Source organism: Penicillium paradoxum, assembly GCF_028828445.1.
Source record: "Penicillium paradoxum strain IBT 22861 chromosome Unknown utg000003l_segment0_segment0, whole genome shotgun sequence".
Classification (NCBI taxonomy): domain Eukaryota; kingdom Fungi; phylum Ascomycota; class Eurotiomycetes; order Eurotiales; family Aspergillaceae; genus Penicillium; species Penicillium paradoxum.
The window spans coordinates 1,914,701-1,931,151 of NW_026643181.1; the positions used below are offsets into that span (position 1 = coordinate 1,914,701).

A 16,451-nucleotide genomic window follows, 5' to 3' on the forward strand; every position below is an offset into this window, starting at 1 on the left:
AGAAACCCGAAGAAGTCTGCGAGAAAAAAAAGTTGCGGGGAAAAGGCACTAATATCTCACCCGCAGAGGACTTGGCGACGATTCGGCTTCTCCAACTTCAAAAGGGGAATCTCAGCTGATCAAAAAACGTCCATTGACTCTCTAATTATAAATTACGCCCACCTAGCCTTTAAGTACACTCTTAAACCGTTCTAGCGCCCTGTCCCGGCTCTTTGAATGGTCAACTATAGGCTTGGGATACCCGTTCTTTTGCGCGATGGCCGCCGCTCCCCTCGCATAGGGTTCGTGAATCGCTTTGCCTGACACATCGCGCAGCTCGGGTACCCAGCGGCGAATATACTCTCCCTCCGGGTCGAATCGCTCACTCTGGCGCAGGGGATTGAAGATCCGGAAATAGGGCTGTGGATCAACTCCAGTGCTGGATCCGAATCCCCAGCCACCGTGGTTGGATGCGAAATCGCCATCAATCAAGTTCTCCATAAAGTATCGCTCCCCACGACGCCAGTCCAGCATCAAGTCCTTGGTCAGGAACGATGAGACGACCATGCGCGTGCGGTTATGCATCCACGCGCAATGTCGCATCTGACGCATTGCTGCGTCGACGATCGGGAATCCTGTCTTTCCGTCGCACCAGGCTTGGAAGAGGTCCGCATCGTATTCCCATTCGATATTGGTATGTTCGGGTTTAAAGCACTTGTTCATACTAAAGATATTTAAGTTAGAGAGAAAACTCGTCTGTATCGGAAGATAAAGACTCACCAGATAAATGGCCAATTGGTCAGTACGTGCTTGTAGAAGTCACGCCAGGCCACCTCGCTGATCCAGGTCATGTACCCAGGATCATATCGATCGATATGGCCTTTGTTTATTCTCTTCGCTGTCACAACGGCAGTTCTGGCGCTGAGTGCTCCACATGCAAAGTATGGACTCAGCATGGAAGTGTGCTGTCCAGGCAACATACTGCGCATTTCCTCATACTTTTTACCCTTTTCCTCCAAGAACCTCTCCAGTCGCTGGAGAGCTTCGTGTTCGCCAGCTGGGTAGAGCTCCTCAAAGCGCTTTTTCTCATCGTCTGACAATGTGTGGGTTTTCGGTGCGGCAGGTATCTCGCAATCAAATAGGTCCTTCAATTGTTTGCGCGCATCGCCCGGGTTGGATCCAGGTTCCTCGGACACCTCAAGGTAATCCGGGTTCTCTTTCAAGAACGCCAGCCAAGTCCGATACCACGGAGTGTAAACGGCATATTGTTTGCCTTGCTGAGTAGCGAGAGCTCCAGGAGTGACCACACAATTATCATGAGTGGGAGAAAAACTGATATCGCTGTCCGCGCACAATCGCACCAGCTTAGCCTCTCGTCGCAGCTCATCCACCTCGTACTCAATATTGGCGTATAGGGTTTTCGCACCCCACTGCTGGCAGAGTTCTACAATGCGCTTAGGAATCGCTTTTCGTTTCTCCTGCGTTTCCATGTGCAAGGGAATATCCAGCTCTCCCAGATCGTGTTGCAGTCGTCGCAAAGTGCGCAAGGTGAAGTCCACACGAGCTGGACTGGTCGAATGTGCCGTCCAGTCCTCGGGGGAGACGATATACAGACAAATCAACGGAAGTTGGTTCTCCTTCGCACATTCGTAGGCCGCGTACAGGGCTCTATTATCATGAAGCCGAAGATCGCTCTTGAACCAATGAACTACCGCACTACCCACGCCGATTTCCCGGCGCTTGTCCGCGGTCTCTTGGCAGGCCTTTTGCAACGTTTCAATGGGACGTTCCAGCTCTCCGTTGGTATATGCTTGACATCGCTCGTTACTCATCTCTGGCGGGTAGAATTCGCGTAGGACGATTCCAAAGTCCTCGGTTTGCGTCGCATTCGGGTGCGGCTGGCGCAGGTCGGGACGGCCCTTTTTGCTCGCATGCGCGACTTTGGTGTCTTCAACCTCCGGTTCGGGAGCTTTTCTCTTTGGCGGCATGGTTCCTAGATTGCGACAGAGCTGCACTCTCAATGGACCCAAGGGAAATGCACGCGGAAATGATCGGGAATAGCGAAGGAACAGCTTTTGCATCACTCAGAAGCTAGAAAGAAGCACGACAGGGGCTAGAAAAAGAATGCACATAATGTCATCGATCCAGAGATCGAGTTCAAGATCGACTTCAGATCGGATGACGTCAGGACCCGATCTGGCCGCGATCGCGATCCTGTGGATTGACCACAACTTACTATGTACGGATACTTATACTTATTACTCCGTACTTCCTCCAACGTCGGTTTTCCTTGCTGTACATCTCTGTACATACCAGACTGTTTGTTGGTTTCTTTCTTGATCTACTGCTGAAGGCTGCCTTTCTTGCCCCTGATGAACCTTTTAGGGCAATATCGAATCTCTCCACCAGCAACTGACCAATCACGCATAGGACATGAATGAACTCCTCTCTACCTCTGGCCTCAAGTCGTCGTCGACCTTCAACCACTTTGAGGTCGGCCCGGACTTTGTTCGGAGCTTGTCATACTTATCTTCTATGGGCAAATGGTTCCCAATCTACACATCAGCATCCTGAGCTACCCGGACCCGAAAGCAAGGGGGATCGACAATAACGCAGCCAAAATGGAGTTGGGCTACAGCTTCAAAATTGAATAAGGCGCCAACGTCTCTACCGTGAGACAGGTATAAACCAAGTCAGGGGAGAATAACACCGAATCTATCCCTTTCACCAGGAAACTCCGAACCTGAAATTGCGACTCAATAGCGCCAGATCCCCCACAAGGTTCGGTCGATCCATGGCGCGCTCATCTCACATCGGAGCCTCGTCCAGTCTGCTTTCACTCTGCTCCCCACAAACCCAGAGCAGCTGTCATGCATTAAAACGGCGGCGCATCTTCTTCGCCCGAGCCCATTCGCCGCTAAGGTAGTATCCTGGACGTCTAGGCTTCTCCTTCGGCGCGCCACTAACCACCATGAAGAAGTCAATAAAGTTATAGTTTGGTTTATTTATAATAGCTCTCTCTCTCTTTAACCCCCTTCTTACTACGGAGTATCCCCCCTTCGTTTCCCACCTACTTCTAACAGAGGACAACCAGCGATGTCCCCCCATCGCCAATGGCCACCGATACCGCCACCAGCGTTGCAACGTCGCTAATCCACGACTATGGCGGGTCCGATGCAGTCCGCACCGGGATTTTTGCCGCCTTCGCTGCTCTGGCCTGGTACAACTCCATCGAACTGATCATCCTGTGCCTCTTCTCCTTCAGACGCTGGAATGGCAATTACTTCTGGAGCCTGCTCATCTCCTCCGCCTGCATCGTGCCATACTGCCTGGGATTCATCCTCCTCTTCTTCCCAACCGGCGTGACACCCTGGCTATGCGTGACGCTCATCATCCTAAGCTGGTGCGGCATAGTAACCGGCCAGTCCTTCGTGCTATGGTCACGTCTGCACCTCGTGCTGCAGAGCCGAAAAGTCCTTCGCGGCGTGCTGTGGATGATCTGCGTCGATGCGGTGCTATTACACATCCCCACGACGGTCATGTTATACGGCACCGTTGCGCGGCCAGAGAGTTTCTGGGCGCGCGGATACAGTATTATGGAACGTATTCAGGTTGTCGGCTTCTGTGTCCAGGAATTGATCATCTCTGGTATCTATGTCTGGGAGACTGTTAAGCTGCTTCGGCTTAGACCTGAGGGTCGTCCGCATGGAATACTCAACCAGTTGTTGCTTATCAATATCCTGATTCTTGTGTTGGATGTCTCTGTTGTTATCATTGAATATGTCGGCTATTATGCCGTGCAGGTGCTGTTCAAACCTGTTGCATACAGTATCAAGCTGAAGCTTGAATATGCGATTCTCGGCAAATTGGTCGCGATTGCCCGTAGTGGCTATGACAGTCAGGATCTGCGCTCTAGTGCGCGGGAAATCAATGAGATCGTTTCGTTCCCTTCGGATAGGTGTACGCCTGGGGATCTGGAGTCGCGACGGCCTAGCTATCGGCAATATGGTCCGTCATGGTTGTGGGATGGTGGGATATCAAGCCACCCTGCATCGACATCCTCGGGTACTTTGGCAAATCCATGACATTCTACCTCAGTGCCGACCTCAGTGCAGGGAGATTTCTGTTTCTTTTTTTTTTGTTGTTGATGCGTCTTAACAAAAGTCCACTTGGAGCGCAACATATACATAGCCTATATATTTCTACAGCTTGTTGTGACATAGCATTTCTAAAAAGGATCATTAATATGAGCAAATTAATTCTTCTCGCAAATATGCAACGGGAAATCTTCAGAATTGTGCAAAGGAGTATCTCAGATTATGTTCAACGGTAGTAATCAGCCAACCCAGAGTCAGTGCCAGCCTGCAGCACCAACACACTCCCGAATACCTTATTCTGGGGCTGCACCATAGCCGTGCCGACAGCTCCAAGAGCCCGACGCGTATCTTGACCAATACTATCCTCGGGCAGGCCCAACTCGATCTCGATGGAGACACTGCGACGTCCAACGATAACAATATTATTTGCTTTGTTGGAAGTGTGGTTGAGCTCTTCTCGCACAGAAACCACCGCCAGTTGGACAGTATCAGTGATTCCCTCAGTGGCAGCTGGCTCCTGGAAGACAACACGGTCTTGCAGCTCCTCGGGTACTGAGTCGCGAAGCGTCTCGAAGAAGATCGTGTCTGACTGCGAGGTGGGAATTCCACCTGAGCTCGAACCGCTGGTTACAGTCGACACGGCCGTCTTGGAGAGATCACTGGTCTTCCCGCTGATTTGAATAACGGTCGCAGTGACCTGATCGTTTTTAGCAAGCTGTAGCACAAGACGAAGAGCCAAGCGGTCGTCCTCGCCGCCAAAGAATGGGAGGACGATGTGATGCGAGCGGCTCCCGGTAGGCTGGCGGGCAAATGTAGAGCCTCGAAGACTGAGACCACTGGCGGTGCGCGAGATTGCAGGTCGCTTCGATTGGGATGTAGGTGGGCTGTATTCTACTAAGATTCCGACATGACCTGCGACCCGCTGCAGGATATCAGAAATGAAGCTTGTGTAAGCGCCGTTAGAGAAGCGATTTGCATCATCAATCTCCAATGCGTTGTGGTGGTCTGCCAGTGTTCCAGTTTCACTCCAGGGGAGCAGGAGCAGATCTGAGGTGTCCTGTTGGGCCATGCTGATCACTGTGTCTGCGTACGAGTGTTCGGGGACGACTGATACACCAGCCATGAGTGACAGATCATGCCAGTCTCCGAATGCACGGAATGTGTTAACCACTGGATCCCAGAGCGCATGCTCGCCTGCAGCTGCAACCTTCATGACACTGGAATCACGATCGGTCAATTCCATCAGCCGAACACCGTGTACCTTGAGTGTAGTATCTTTATCCTCTTCCGAGGTGATGGGATCTTCAACATTTTGTTCGGTCTGCTGTGGCATCTTTGCAGGATGGATGCGGGAGGACAGGGACGCGGGGCGCTTTGCGCTGAGAAGAGCGGCGAGGGTACAGACTCCAGAAAGGCCATCGAGACGAAGATAGACGAGGAGCTTGCGTACAGGAACAGTCTTCAATTGATCTTTGGCAACGGCAACGCTATCATTGCGATCATCGCGTTGGATAGGATTGTCATCCCAGTCAATTTCTCCCCGTCTCCAACGCTCGACCTTGACTTGGTACCACGGTGGGTACAACAGCGTTGTCAACGGAGTGGTGAGGAACGTGGTGACCAAAGCCATCACAACGAAAATTGTAAAGGTGCGAATGCTCAGAATCTTGGCCTGCAGACCGATGTTCTGGGAGATTCAAATTAGATTAGATGCAAAGGAGAACAAGAACCAGAAAAATAGATACTCACCAACACAATCAGCTCAACCAAACCCTTGCAACTCATCAACACGCCGATCGAAAAGCTCTCCCGCCATAGTAGGCCACAGAGTCGCGATGCCAGAGCGCCTCCAGTCACCTTGGCAATAAACGCGATCGCGATAACTCCAACCACATAGGCCCAGACAATTCCAGAATCCAGAAGTCCCAAATTGGTGCTCAGACCGGACAGGGTGAAGTAAAGTGGCAGGAAAATGGCAGCGATCAGATCCTCGATCTTCTCGGTCAGTTTGATAGCAAAACCGCCTTCGTGGGGACAAATCAAGCCGATTACGAATCCTCCAAAAATAGCGTGGACGCCAATGACCTGTGTGAAAAATGCCGACGCAAGGGCAATGACCAGGGTCAGGGCAACCACTGACTGACTGGGTCCTTTTTGCAAACTGCCTGATTTCTCCAAGAAGCGCAAGAACAGCGGTCGGAAAGCGAAGATTAGGAACAGCATGTAACCAGCGCAGACCAGAAGCACGTATAGGGCCGTGATCCCAGTGCCCGCGTTGACCAGAGCAACGCACAGGGCGAGTAGGATCCAGCCCACCACGTCATTACCTACACCGGCTGACAGCACGATCACACCGACGCGAGTTGAGAGCAGCTTTAGCTCAGTGAGGATACGACACAGCACGGGGAATGCAGTGATGGCCATGGCGATACCGATGAATAGTAGATAGGTTCCGAATTCAATTGGCTTGGTGCCCGGGTCCTCGTGAAATTCATTATACAGGCCATATGAGATGGCAGCCCCCAGCCCGAATGGCAGGATCATGCCCGCCGCGGACACGCTCAAAGCGATCCGCCAGTTGCTGACCAGGAAGCGGACATCGGTCTCGAGACCGACCAAGAACAGGAAGAGCACCAGGCCTAGATTGGCGACTACATTCAAGCTGGGAATGCTGGCCGTGGGGAAGATGGCATCGGTAAATCCGGGGATGCGACCCATCACCGATGGGCCCAGGACGATCCCTCCAATCACCTCTGCTATCACTCGGGGCTGGCGAATCTTCGACAGGGGCCAGTGGATCAAACGACATAGTGCGATAATAATAACAGCCTGTCTCCTGTCAATTCATGTCCATTTCCCACCGGCGACATAGCTACCTGGATAATAAATAACACCAGCGGGTTCTTGGGGTCATATTCGGATGGGTTGCCACCTTCCAGAATGCCACCCTGCGGGGCGACTCGGACGGTGCTGGTGGCCGCACCTGCGGTCGTTGTGCTGGTCGCCATGGAGAAATACCCTGAGCAGGCAGAACTGGCAGAGCGCTGGCAGCTGGGGGGTTTTAAGAAAGGGCACAAACGAAAGTGTCAGCTTGGATCCCCCGCTAGAGCACGCCCAATAAGATTCGATGGCCCACGGATCCTCCAACTGTTTAGGCTTGTCGTCGGTCGAATCAAATGCTCTGACGGTCAAGCCCAAGTCGCTTATTTCTTTTCCGTCTCATGTGTTAATTAGGGGTGGTGGCTGGGCACAAAGAAGCCTCACCGGACTCTGAAACGTACCATTCCTACTCCCGAGGAATGAGCCTTAATGTCGGAGGACATTCCCCAGACGCAAACGGAGTATTCAAACTATCGCCATTCCCTACTCATTTCTCCATACTTCTTACTCCACACAATAACCTCCGCTCCAATGTCCCACGTGGGGAGGTTGACAGCTCGGGCCTTCCTGGGCAGATGGCGGATGTACCCCAGATCCCTTGTAGATCGCATACGAGGGACCTGCTCCTCCAATGGCAAGCCACGCATTTCCCTCATTTGGCGATCTAGGGTCCCTCATCGTCTAATTTCCTTGGATTGATCCACAGATATCCCTCGTGATCCATCTTTCCTGCAGCCGAAAACGCCCATTGGCAAAGTTGGCATGTGTTCTCCCCATGCTTGGTCCCTGTTTATGGAGCACATGCTTGGAGGTGATGTGTTTTATGTTGCTTATTATCCTCAACATATAAGTCTGATAATCATAAAATACTATCAAATTAAATAATAAACTAATAAATAGTCGAATGCTGTCGGTACACGGAGTCCTCCGTATATATATCCCCGGTTAGGGCGGGGCTCTATATCCCTCCTCAAACAACACATCACATATGTCAAAGCTGATGAAAAGCCGAAAAGCCTCACATTTGTGGAGAGTAAGTTTCGATCATGACGTTTGACTTTCCTCTATTGGCATTAGGAGATGATGGCGTTATTGACCGATCGATTTGATCTGGGTAGACCACCTCCTATGCCTATTACCTCCAACAAGTTGGCTCCCTCGTCCTGCACCTTCTCCACATTTCGGCCTTTTGCTATCACGAGGCCCCTTCGGCTATAAATAAGCCTGTTCAAAGATTATACAGTGCCATGCAACCATTTCTACCTCCAAGGCTATACAAGCTGCCTTTCCATTCCCTGCCCGTGGAGGTGGGGCTATGTATCATCGCATACCTTGGCCATGACAGCATGGCGCTGGACAGGTCATCCGCCTGCCATAGCGCTCTACATCTAAGAGGTCACCTCAGTGCTCTGGTCTAAGCTTAAGCCCAGCAGACTGTCTACCATGCACCGGGGGTGGAAGGAACCGATCATTTACTACAGCCGGGTGAACTGCATACCTATGTGTCCATCTTGGTTGGCATTACTAACATTATACTTAGCTCAAGCGCCTGATGTACTCGATCCCACGCAATTCTGCTCTCAATAAATCCGGGGATTGCTCTCGGTCTAGCTGGTTTTGACTCTCTCTATGGGTATAAACAACGAATTTCATCAACGGGTACCTGACATTCGAAGCTGGCGATTCACCGTTGAAGGTATCTGCTCACAAAAGGATTCCATCCACGTGGGTAGAAAACATATACTAGTTTCAGCTTTTCTCGCATTTCCACTTTCACCAGATAAACAATATAGTAAGAGATTGGGCTATGCATTGATCTATGGATGAGGTGTGCCGCTACGAAGGAAAGCCGCAACGGAAGGAGACATGTTAAGCAGCAAATAAATGGAAAAATGATTCGTGAGATCGGTTCTTCAATAGCAAAAGTTAAACATTGCAGCTCAACCGGTGATCTCCCAGGATCTGCAGAGTTCATCACTCTTCCTAGGGCCCGTGGGCGTGGGACGAACGACGCGAAGTCATGGGTGTTGCTGACGCGTCTTCTCCAGATGCACTACGCGGAGTCCTATCCCCAGGGGTTCTGGCCTGAGAAGAAGTCGAACCAGAAACGACGGCGATTGAAGAAATTGAGTCCTTTCGCGAGGACAATCCACTCGAAGGTGTCCGGGCAGAGCCAAACACGCTCTCAGCAGGGGCCGGCGCCGGGGTAATGATCGCTCTGCCCTGTAGGAGAATATTCCACTGTCGCTGCCCGGACTGCAAGCCGAGCGACAATTGTTCCAAACTTACGCTCGGGACATCTGAGCTGCTGCTGATGCTAGCCCGAGGGGACTGCACCAAGGTCGCTTCCGCGCGTGTGGTGGACATTCCGGCCCGCCGAGCGACGATAGCGCGAGCAGGAACACGATGTAGGATCAGGTACTCATTGTGAAGATCGTCGGTGGTCGTTTCAGAGGTATCCAAGGCGTTCTCGTTGACGATGCTGATAGCGCGGAAGACGTAACCATGGCCGAGGTGCCTGGTATCGATTTCCAGGACTTGAGCGCCGTCCTCGAACGTGCGCCATTTCCGACTCATCCAGTCCTTGGCCTGGGCGAGGCTGGCGAACGTTGAGATGAGCATGCTTTCGATTTCTTGATCATTGTTGATGTGCCACTGAACAAATTCTGCAAATTCATCGTTGTCGGTCATGAAGACTGAGTCGTCTGCGGCTTGTAGACCCATCTCAATATCTTGTGTGGTTGAATTGTCACGCTGCACTCGGTAGAGGCGATCGGGGATTTGGGTTCTAGGCAGGCACCAAGTCTCCATGTTGGATTCTGAAGGGCTGGCCAAAACTTGGGATATGAGATGAGTGAGGTGGTTTAATTCAGCCAAGCTGGAAAGTGTTAGGATAGCAACAAACTGCCTGGGGATCGGTTCGTATATATAGATCATCTGAGACACAAGCTACAATTGCTAGATGCGATTGATGGTCTTTTGAGTAGCAACACAAGACGTGCTGCTTCTATGAATACAAAGCCAGATGCGATGCGTGATCCTTTAGATCCCACACCAATAAACATAGATTTCCGTTCATCATGGGTAGTTAGATGAATCCATTTCCCAAGAAGAAAATAAAAAAAAGAGGAAAACAAAGAATGTATTCTGCGAAAATTGAAAAAAAGGAAGCAAAGTGAGACATATATAATGTCTTTTATCAGCGGCCATACGAAAGAGCCAGGTAACAATATATCCCACACATGCATGGGAAGAAAAAGCCTCACATAGAGTCTAAGATGACCAGAGCAAACACCAAACAAAACTCACACCCTCCCCTCGCCGTCTGTCGAACGAAGAAAATCAAACCTTTTTTGTTTTAGCCATAGAAGTCCGCACCCGGAACAGGTAATACAGCAGGATGGCAGCAAGGATATTGAAAATGAAATAGCACCAGAAGATTCCATAATCTCTCCAGCGATTGTCCCAATTGATCTTCCGAGTAGCGAGATACTGATCCGCCGAACTGAGAGAGCAGTACTCGCAGCCAGAGGTAGCATTACCATTGGCAAGCACACCCGGTGCACTTGCGAGGTACTTCTCCATATATTGGAAACATGTCTGACCGGAGGGTGGATCAAAGACACTCATCTCAGCCGCATTGCATTGAACAGGGCGCCCATGCAGCGCTGTGCTTCCAATACCACTGATGTAGTAGGTAAAGGGCGACACACGGTACATAAAGATCCAGAAACGGGGGAGGTCGTCGGGAGGCTGCATGACACCGTTGAAGATAAATGAAAGACCGAACATCAACGTGGCAAGCATAGCTGCAAGTGTTGGTTCTGGGATCGCGCAGACGGCAAGCTGTGCCATGCTTGCAGCATAAATGTAGAATTGCACAATGAAAAGCATAATCAGAACGCGGCGCTCGGAATCTTGGTCGGAGCCAAAGACGGACCAGTAGAAGCAGGCCCAGGAGCAGATGCCGAGGCAGATTTGGAAGGGGATTTCGACAATCATTTGGGATAGGATGAAGACCTTCCAGGAGTAAATGCGGGATGGGCGTTCACGGACTTCGTAAAGAGAACGCTGGACGACGAACTTGGGCATGATCTGATTGACCAGAGTGCCGAAGATTGTACATAAAAGGAAAATACTGAAAAGAACGTTTTGGAAGCCTTGTTGGCTGCTGTCGGCTTTCCAGAAGGAGAAGCCAATGAATAGACCAGACACAATACCCAGGATGAACTTGGAGTAGACATATTCTGGCTGACGGTAGTATTGCTGGAAGACTCGTCCAAGAACATAGTACAGCTGGGTTCGGAGTGGCATGGCAAACTCAGAATTATCGTCATCCAATTCATCAGACTCGTCCACAGAAGGTTGATGAACTGATGGCTTGCGCGCGTGGCGAAGTCTTTCAACCTCAGCACACACCCCTTGATACTCCGAGCTCTTGTTCCATGCCTCTACCCAATCTACTGGGCAAGTATCACCAGCAACCATCTCGAGTATGTATTCGGCAGGGTTCTCAAGCGGCTTACAGGGCCGAGCGCCACTGTCCTCGAAGTATTTCAGAAGGGTGGAGGATTGATCTCCAACCTCGCCAAAGTAGACAGTCTTTCCACCCTTCGCCAGGAAGAGCAGGCGGTCGAACGTTTGGAAGAGCTGGGCGCTAGGCTGGTGAATTGTCGCCAGAACAGCCTGTCCATGATCTGCGAGTCTCCTAAGGAACTGGCAAATTGTCCAAGAGCTTTGGGAGTCAAGGCCACTTGTTGGTTCATCAAGGAAGATGAGCAATGTAGGCTTGGCAGCCAGTTCAACACCAATGCTGAGTAACTTTCTCTGCTCGACGTTGAGGCCCTCGCCGAGGTTTCCTACCACGGCCTCGGCGAAATCCTCCATGCCCAGAACCCGAATGACTTCTTCCACATAGTCAAACTTGTCTTTCTTGGTGACCTTCTGAGGCTGGCGCAGCATCGCACTGAATTGCAAGGCTTCTCGCACAGTCGTGGAATCAAGATGGAGATCTTGCTGTTGCACATAGCCTGTGCGACGAGGGAAGTTCGCTGCAAGACCCTTGCCGTCCACCAAAATGTCTCCAGACACAACACCAATAGAAACTCTCTGCGCAAGCACATCCAGAAGCGTTGTCTTTCCAGCTCCAGAAACGCCCATCAAAGCGGTCAGACTGCCGGGTTTGACCCAGCCATTGACATTGTCCAAGAGTCGGCGGGTTCCCTCTTTCACAGGGATGTCATAGTTGAGGCCGCTCCATGAGAGAATATCTGTTTGCTCGGGAAGACGGATAGTTGCATTGGTCCTCTGCAGCTCGAGTTTGTTGACCTCCTCAATGCCAAGCTCGACGTTATGAGCTTTCTGGAGATACTTAGGGGCATGTCCAGGCCTGAAGACTAAGGCCTCTGCCTTAGACTTGTCATTAGTGATCAACTCTGTGGCAGTCAGATAGAGAGCATTAAAAGCGATGAAAAAGGCGATGAGAATTCCATAATTTCGCCAGAGATGAGAATGTTGGTAATGGTAATTCCTCTCGATGAAGTCGTCACCAGATACAGTTCGCTGACCAGCCATTGCGCCGACAGTTGAGCAGATGAAGGATGTACCGGTTCCATAACTTGGAATGAACGATGTACAATCAAATGTTCGACCATGGAATTCATTGGCCACGAGTGCTTCGAATGTATAGTAGATCGGGTTGATCCATCGAATCCATGAAAACCACGGGTGCATGTACGGCTGCGGTAGGGTAAATCCAGTGTAAACGACAATGCATAGGACAAGCACACCAGCAATAGCCATGGCCTGTCCAGCGGTTTTGGTCAGCGCACCAACACTGCGGAAAAGACCAGACATAGTCAAGACTGCAGTAAGCAAGAACAGGTAATGAATGAAGAATATACCCGGTTCACGGCGTAGGTTTGCCATAAAGTAAAGGACAATGGTAAAGATTGAAATTCGTATGATCTTGATCGGGAGATCAACGAGGAGACTAGCGAGGGCTTCGGTGAAGGGGTGTACAAATGCGTAGCCAGCTTGCTTTTCAACAACAGGCCGCTGAGCATAGAGTTGGAGGATTTCGTTGATTGTGAGTAGGGCGTTCATAAGCACAGCAAAATACATTACTGCGCCCTTTTGGAAGAAAAAGCTGGGATCATTCGGAGTGTTGTAGAAGATAGAACCAATAATCGGAGATAGAACGATCTGAACAACAACCGGCGACATGGCTGTCGGGAGATCTTGAAGCATACGCTGGTAGGCCCTGACTATGCAAAGACGCACCTGCATCGGCACGGATAGGAGAAAAGGGCTGCGCGCTCGAGTGTGGCGCGCTTGTTGCGCTTCATGACTTTCCTCAAGCTTTTTCGCATCGGCTCCGTTTGGTGGATATTCACTTTCAAAGTCGGAGATGTCTTTGCGCAAGAGCTGATACTCTGCGCTCTTTTTCCAATACTCAGCAAACTCCTTTGCTGTTCGAGGAACCTTATCTTCCATGCCAGGCGCTGCCTTGCGTTCTGTTGGGTTGGTGAGAGCAGTCAAAAAGTCACCACCGACCTGGCGCTCAGGCCGCTCCCAGCCCATGTCTTCGAAATAAGACACTGCACGTTCTCTGGATCCGTAGTAGATTTGGTATCCCTCATACAAAAGGACCACTTTGTCGAAAAGATCGTACATAGACTGCGAGGCTTGATAGGCCGCAATGGCGTGGCAGGACTTTCCCAAGTCAGCTGCAAGACGCAACGACTTCACAAACTTTAGAGCCGAGGCGGCGTCCAGACCACGAGTGCTGTTATCCCAAGCTCCGATGCGACAGCGAGCCAAGAACATCTCCGCAATACTGACACGCTTTCTCTCGCCTCCACTGACACCACGCACGTATTCGCTGCCCACCTTGGTGTTGTAGGTGTGGGATAGCCCAAAGACCGACAGAACGACCTGGGTCAGGGTCTCAACGTATTCATTGCGGGTCAGGCCCTCCAAACGTCGTTGTGGTGCACGAGCATGAGCAGCGAATGTGAGGGTCTGGCCCACAGTCAAGTGAGGGAAATGCACGTCGACCTCCTTGTTGTATGCGACCTCTCCTCGGTGATGCTTAATCATATGGTCGAATGCAATTCCTTTGTAATGGATTGTGCTTTCAGGCTCCATGGTCAGCCCCCCGAGATGTCCACAAATCGTCTTGAGAAATGTGGTACATCCACTGCCTGGTCGACCCAGAACCAGAAGGAGCTCACCACCATGAAGTAGGCCATCGAAACTGTGAAGGATTTGTCTGGGTGGGAGCGTATTTCCTGTCAAAGCTCGTATTGCGGTACGGAAAGGCACCCTCAAACTGGAAGTGAGGGTTTCCTGGTATTGTAGAGCGGAGCCAGAACCACTCACGCAGAGATTGGAGAATACCACGCCTTGAGTCGGGATCTCAATGCCTGATTCATTGGCCTGATCCAACACCATCTGGGCCCATCGGCGGTGATCAAAGTGCGGGTTGGTGGGGTCAAGATGAGGGGGTAGGACATCCCGCTTGCTTGCAGACCTGGAAAGTTGTTGGCCAAGTTTGGTTGAGGCGATACGAGTCAGAGCTTGTTGCTCTCGCTCATCTAATATGGTTTCACTTCGCTCCGTGATAGGAGCGAATTCGGGCTCGTCGTAGTCCTTCTCCATGGTGAGAGAGGGCCGGGTAAAGGAGTGTGAGAGTTTGAGTCTGGCAGATAATCGGCGAACCCGACCATTTTAACAAAAAGCACCATTCAGGGACACTGTTGTGCGGAGTTAACCATGTTGCTCATCGGCACAATGCCTTCCCGATGCATAATGTATCACGGCGGAACGGACTCCGTTCCACCGACAACTATTCTTGTTCCTCCTGTTCTTCCTCATTTCAGCTGGTTCTTCTCGTTCAGCTGGTTCAGCTGGTTCTCATTGCTAATGCCTTTTTTTTCATCTGATCAGAGCAAATATCAAAGCACATCCGGACTGCGTCATATTAAACTGTACTCGGTAAATGCATTCACATGCGCAAAGTACATCGAATACCCACTTCCCACGTTCAGATCTGATCCTTGCCCCTTTAATATCATTGCATATGAGTGATGTAGTGGCACGCAGTAAAGTGCCACCATATTACACTAAGAGAGCACTAAGTCCCCAGTTCCTCCAATTTAGAACAATTGAGATCACTGACGAGTCAAGTGTCCCAAACTTCGGTCCACCCGAATCCACAAGACGGACTGTCAATTCCCGACCCCGAGCATAGAACCGGTGTTTAGGGGTACTTTGGCTTACCTCCATTCCAGTCTAGGCCTAACGTATGCTGTGCCTCCTATTTGCCACCAAATTTGAATCCTGCTTTGTCTTAATGTTTGCACAATTTGCCTGGGCTTGGGTTTTGTGGCCCTATGCACCAGGCATCGATGTTTCCTGTTTAGCCCCCTGATTATTGCGTTGCCTCCATCTATATTTTTAGGTAGGAGTACTCCGTAAGGAGTACGGAGTATACTATGACCAAACGCTAACGTAGATCCATTTATGGAGTAGTAGTCCACTTGGCAAAAAGGTGACATTTACCGTTGAGCTGTTGTATCTAGCCTTATTTGTCTGACAGTCTTAGAAAGATCCACCTGATCATCCCCACTGACATAAAGTACCTACAGCGGGGTTGGGCATAAAATTCGCTGTCATTCCTTTAGTCAAACATGGCCTATCGATTGATTATTGCCTTTGAATTCTACAGAGAAATCAGTCAGCCCAAATTGAGTGCAAAGATGCAGGTGTGCACCTGCATCTGCATTGCTACATCGCGCAGATATGAAGTGGAACAGAACGTATATCACCCTGCATATACAATCCGAATATTATATAGATCATGACGGTGTACAGAGTATGTGACGACCAATCAAACATGACAGGAACGGATAATCAACTAGAATCAATGCATGATACAGAAAACGAGTGTAACTAGTAAACCACCAATATCTACAACATAGATATAGCCAAGATATCCTCGGGAGATACAAGATTGAATGTCCCTACTTTGTGGTACGCAGACATCTTCCCTTCATTGAATTGACATCCATATGGCATCTCTTCATTAACTTCATTAACTATACCTTCACCTTGGTCGCCTTATCACTTGGTTCTAAGATGGCAAGCTCCTGAATCATATCCGGAGTAAAGCCTCAATCACCAGCTAATACGTTCAATATATACATCTGGAGTGGTCCTAGATCAACAATGCATCACTGTCTTCCAGCAACTAAACCTTAGCAAAGCGTACAGATATATCCTGCACACCCTCAATTAGGATAATAGTGCAGCGTATGTTTTTATATACGTAGATTCTCAGCGTGTTCCAGGACAGCGACTTGTTTTTATCTCGTCGTGAGCTCACTGAGTCCAGCCGAAAACGACCGTACATAGCGATTTTAGACACGGACTAACTAGCACCGGGTAGTAGGTTGCCATATAACGCGAGTTTGGACCAAAGGATTGTTTTTA

At 50.3% G+C, this 16,451-nt stretch overlaps 5 protein-coding genes across 5 annotated transcripts; 1 reads left to right on the forward strand and 4 right to left on the reverse strand.

Moving 5' to 3' along the window:
- Positions 1-162: 162 nt before the first annotated feature.
- Positions 163-1,967, reverse strand: N7457_002631 (deoxyribodipyrimidine photo-lyase PHR1; the record flags this gene model as incomplete). The annotated part of the gene is made up of 2 exons (XM_057173677.1): positions 163-703; positions 760-1,967. The coding sequence occupies 2 exons, from the start codon at positions 1,965-1,967 to the stop codon at positions 163-165; spliced, it is 1,749 nt and encodes a 582-aa protein (XP_057033828.1).
- Positions 1,968-3,092: 1,125 nt separating this feature from the next.
- On the forward strand, positions 3,093-4,064 carry N7457_002632 (uncharacterized protein; the record flags this gene model as incomplete). Its single annotated transcript, XM_057173678.1, has 1 exon — positions 3,093-4,064. One exon carries the CDS (start codon positions 3,093-3,095, stop codon positions 4,062-4,064), a length of 972 nt encoding a protein of 323 aa, XP_057033829.1.
- Positions 4,065-4,302: 238 nt separating this feature from the next.
- On the reverse strand, positions 4,303-7,084 carry N7457_002633 (Kha1p; the record flags this gene model as incomplete). Its single annotated transcript, XM_057173679.1, has 3 exons — positions 4,303-5,763; positions 5,826-6,905; positions 6,953-7,084. 3 exons carry the CDS (start codon positions 7,082-7,084, stop codon positions 4,303-4,305), a joined length of 2,673 nt encoding a protein of 890 aa, XP_057033830.1.
- A 1,855-nt stretch (positions 7,085-8,939) lies between these two features.
- Positions 8,940-9,767, reverse strand: N7457_002634 (uncharacterized protein; the record flags this gene model as incomplete). The annotated part of the gene is made up of 2 exons (XM_057173680.1): positions 8,940-9,179; positions 9,246-9,767. The coding sequence occupies 2 exons, from the start codon at positions 9,765-9,767 to the stop codon at positions 8,940-8,942; spliced, it is 762 nt and encodes a 253-aa protein (XP_057033831.1).
- Positions 9,768-10,298: 531 nt separating this feature from the next.
- On the reverse strand, positions 10,299-14,618 carry N7457_002635 (CDR ABC transporter; the record flags this gene model as incomplete). The annotated part of the gene is made up of 1 exon (XM_057173681.1): positions 10,299-14,618. The coding sequence occupies one exon, from the start codon at positions 14,616-14,618 to the stop codon at positions 10,299-10,301; it is 4,320 nt and encodes a 1,439-aa protein (XP_057033832.1).
- Between the last annotated feature and the right edge of the window lie 1,833 nt (positions 14,619-16,451).